This window comes from Oryzias melastigma, linkage group LG16, assembly GCF_002922805.2.
Source record: "Oryzias melastigma strain HK-1 linkage group LG16, ASM292280v2, whole genome shotgun sequence".
NCBI classification, from domain to species: Eukaryota; Metazoa; Chordata; class Actinopteri; order Beloniformes; family Adrianichthyidae; genus Oryzias; species Oryzias melastigma.
In genome coordinates this window covers 18,051,823-18,056,040 of record NC_050527.1, presented here as the reverse complement: position 1 = coordinate 18,056,040, position 4,218 = coordinate 18,051,823, and the positions used below count along the sequence as shown (strand labels likewise).

Below are 4,218 nucleotides of genomic sequence, written 5' to 3'. Positions count from 1 at the left end.
CTCGACTCACCTCTGGTCCTGCTGCAGCCGTGCAGAAGACTGTGCTCAGGAGGAGGAGGGCCGTTTGATATTTGCTCTAAATTTAACAGAAGCGCTCTTTGTTGTGCACGCCCCCACATGCACGCCGCTTATCTGCGCTCTCCCCGTGGACCATGGCCATACAAGGCCGTGCAGGCCCCGGGGCCGTCCAGCAGCCCCTCGACCTGCCAACACGCCGGGGAGATAACGGCAGCGCCGCGTTCCCACAGGAATGCTGTTCTAACAGTCCTGACACCCAGACCCCCCCCCTCCAACGGGGGACGGAACCAGGAGCTTCATGATCCTGATCGTCAGAAATCTTAGAACCAGAACTGGCGCCGAGCTGGTTCCATCAAAAAGAAAAATGGTCAAAAGATGAAAAGTTCTTCTTTTGTGAAGACAAAATCCTGAATGTGGACCCTGTAGACCTCCACTCAGACCAGGATCTTCAGGTTTACTGTAGACCTCCACTCAGACCAGGATCTTCAGGTTTACTGTAGACCTCCACTCAGACCAGTCTTCAGGTTTACTGTAGACCTCCACTCAGACCAGTCTTCAGGTGAATTCCATCACCAAACATCATCATCAGGCTCCTCCTTCCATCCTCAGCTCTCAGACAACCAGACCTCCATCTTTGGAGGTTTTCTAGGTGAACAGAATGAGCTGAAACTACTGACGGAGAACTTTCCTGAAACTTTCAGTTCATTTGAACCAGAAGACATCAGGATGGAGAACAGGTGGTCTGGAGGAGGAGCCAAAAGCTCAGATTCTGTGGAAGACCCGCCCACCAACACACCTGAGTGATTGAGGCTGTTCAGCCAACAGCTGTTCATCTCTACGTCCAATCACAGGTCGGTAAACTCTATGAAGGTTTTCCTGGTTGTTGGAGTCAACGTTTGAGGCTTCTTCTGAAGGATGTTCCTCTGAGGGGTCCAGGTCTCCACCTCCTCCTTGTGGAGACACAAACCTCTGGAGCTGCTGGGATGAGCAGCCAAACCCCTCCAAGTCCAGATTCAGAGTCCAGCTGAAGAGCAGAACCCTGTCAGAACACGAGCTGGCGACAGAACCTCCACAGACATCCAGAACCTTCAGTGAAGACGTGCAGCAGCATTCATCCATGTGAGTTTACCCTTTAACGAGTTGGTGTAACTCCTGTGGTTACCATGGTAACGGAGAGGAAAGAGTCTGAGTGTTCTGTGATGGTTTCAGTTTGAGTTTCTCATTTAAATATCTAATATTCAGGCAATAGACGTTCAAACCTGCGACAGACTCTTATGTTTGGTTTCACCTTTTCTCTCTGTGGAGCCAGTCTGTGGCTCCTCCCTGCGACCTGCTGGTGACACACCTGTCTGCACTCACCTGGTCAGGCTGCCCCGACTGCTTTCCTCCCTCAGTGCGGGTTCGTCGTGTCTGTTTTCTCCTGGGCTTGTCTCGTTTATGCCTTTTTGAAGCTCCTCCCTCTGTTGAGGTGATTTTTTGATAGTAAAGACTCGTTTTGGTTATGATCCTGAGCCTTTGATTGGTCGCTGCATCTGGGTCTCTGACAGCTGATCCTGACACAGACTGTCACCTGTCCAGGTGTTTCCTGCCGTCACCCATCAGGGTTAAAACGCTCGTGCTCTCTTATCGGGTCCAGATGACCCCACTGTTAATGTAAGCATGTCTAGGATAGCAGAAGATTCCTCAGATGAAAAAAGATGAACGTGAACATTCAGGCGTTTCATGAAGTAATTACAGACGAAAAAGTCTTTCATATTTCTAAACTATTTACCTTTATAGAGGAGAATTCCTTTTAGAATTTCTAGGAAACAATATTGTAAAAAATAATCAAATGTTTGTGAATGTGTGTTTTTGAATCAAACCTGTGTTTGTGTGTACAGTTCGTCCGCTCCGGGACATCCTCTCGGACCTGGGGGTCCTCAGCAGATCTACACAGAACACAGTGAAGCTGAAGACCCCGACCCCCCGAACCAGAAGGCCAGCCCGGCGTACAGCGGCTCGCTGAAGGTGGTGCTGAAGGTGTGCAGGTGGATGAGGTCGTCCTCAGAGACTCTGAAGAAGGACAGAGTTCCAGCAGGATGGTCCACATAAACCGCCACTCTGCTGGAGCCTGAGGGGGGCAGAGGGGGCAGAACCTGCTCTTTGTTCTGGTGCAGGACGGAGTACCCGCCGCCGAAGCAGCACAGACTCCAGGAGTGCTGGTTCCTCCCAAACAAGCATTCTTGTCTGGTTCCTCGGCGGCTGGTTCCTCTGTAGGTCACAGCCACGTGCACCACCTGCTTCCACTCCACCTCCCAGTAGCAGCGTCCGCTCAGGGCCGGGGCGCACAGCAGCTGGGGGAAGTGGAACCTCTCTGGATGCTCGGCGTACGGACGGCGTTCTCGGACCGCCGTCACTGTCTTCAGGTCGTCGGTTAGGTTGAGCTGTTTGTGAGCCGTGTTGGAGTCCAGAGTCAGTGCACAGAAATCTGCAGGAGGAGAACACGTGACCTCCAGAACTCGAGGGTTCTCTGCTTTTTTAGGAGAAAGAACTCACACTTCCTGAGTCCAGGCTTCAGCCGCAGCTCTCCACCGTGGTCCAACCTAGAAACCAGAAGCATGGACTCATTCACAGTCCAGCAGAGGAGCCGAGCGTCTGAGGATCAGTCCTGAGGAGAAGAGCTGCTGGTCCCTTCAGGGAGCGCCACAAGCTGCATCCAACCTCCTCCTCTCTATCCACGAACCTCCTCCTCTCTATCCATGAACCTCCTCCTCTCTATCCACGAACCTCCTCCTCTCTATCAACGAACCTCCTCCTCTCTATCCACGAACCTCCTCCTCTCTATCCATGAGCCTCCTCCTCTCTATCCACGAGGAGGTTCATGGATGATGAACCTCCTCTTCTCTATCCATGAGCCTCCTCCTCTCTATCCACAAACAGGAGGAGGAGGCCGGCCCTCCAGGCCTGGATTCTGACCCCCCACCTCTAAACCAACGACATGGCTTCTCTCAGCACAGTCTTCTCCAGCCTCTGATTGGCTCTCTGAAGACATGACTCCAGGTAGAAAGTGAAACTGACGGCGGCTGACCTGAGAATCTCCAGTCTTGAGAGAGGATCCTGCAGCTCAGCCGACAGCAACTTCGTTCCAGCCGCTCCAGGATGGTTGTAGCTCAGGTCCAGCTCTGTCAGGTGGGACGGGTTGGACTTCAGAGCCGTAGCCAGAAGAACACAGCCGGCGTCGGTGACCAAGCAGCCTGACAGCCTGCAGACACGATCACAGACGCGTTGTCACACACCAGCGGTTCACCTCCCCCTTTGCAAAGCAGCAAATCCACTTCCTGTTTGGATACAAAATGTTTGAGTTCATACTGACTTCAAAGTAAACTCCTGAAAGATTTGTTCAGAGATGACCTGAAGGACACGCAGGTTCAGGATTCAGCTACATGGTTTTCTAAATCCTGAGGTTTTTGTGTTTCTTCTGCTGCCACCAACATCTGTATGTTGGTGATAGGTCTATCAGTGCAGCAGGTCTAGAAGTTGATAGGTCTATCAGTGCAGCAGGTCTAGAGGATGGTTGGTCTATCAGTGCAGCAGGTCTAGAGGATGGTTGGTCTTTGTCTTGAGGTTTTCTAGAATGTCATGCGTTCTCTTCACACCACCCTCCCGTCCTTCGTTCCGTCTGTGTTGGTTTTCTGTTCAGACTTGATCAAACTACAGGATCTATAGGCTTCCATCCTCCAAACAAACAGACCTAGAGAAACCTAAAGTCAGTACCCCAAAGACTCCAGTCTGCAGAGTGGACTTGCCAGTCCACCAGACAACAGTTTCACTCCTGAATCCTGCAGGTCGTTGTTTCCCAGGTCCAGGTGCCTGAGGCTGGAGGACTTGGACATCAGCAGTGAGGAGATGATCAGACAGCATTTGTCTGTGAGGCCAGTTTGATTCAGCCTGGAAGAAAAGCAAAAACATTACAATTATTTTATGTTCCAGAATATTACAAAGCAGAGTAACGACTGAAGCTGAGAGAACCGCGTTTCAGAGCGCCGCTTTATGGACTAGGAAAAACCTGAAGGAAACAGCTGGTCCTGTTGGTCCTCTGTACACCTGTAGGGGGTGTAGTGTATTCCTGCCTCTTCAGTGTCCTGCTTTGGGTGAACCACCATTAAACTGTAATTAATTTGATTACTTTGTTTGCAAACAGCAACACTACCTAAAAAGCTA

The 4,218-nt window shown here is 51.2% G+C and overlaps 1 protein-coding gene across 1 annotated transcript in view; it reads right to left on the bottom strand.

Annotated features, from left to right (window-relative positions):
• The window catches only part of LOC112143834 (NACHT, LRR and PYD domains-containing protein 3), a 17,604-nt gene that overhangs the window by 6,560 nt on the left and 6,826 nt on the right, over nt 1-4,218 (bottom strand). The window contains exons 6-9 of the mRNA XM_024268044.2: nt 3,772-3,945; nt 3,086-3,259; nt 2,554-2,600; nt 1,881-2,485 (exon numbers count right to left, since the gene is read on the bottom strand). Coding sequence (XP_024123812.2) covers nt 1,947-2,485; nt 2,554-2,600; nt 3,086-3,259; nt 3,772-3,945 — 934 coding nt within the window. The 3' untranslated portion in view covers nt 1,881-1,946. The remainder of the gene's footprint in view (nt 1-1,880; nt 2,486-2,553; nt 2,601-3,085; nt 3,260-3,771; nt 3,946-4,218) is intronic.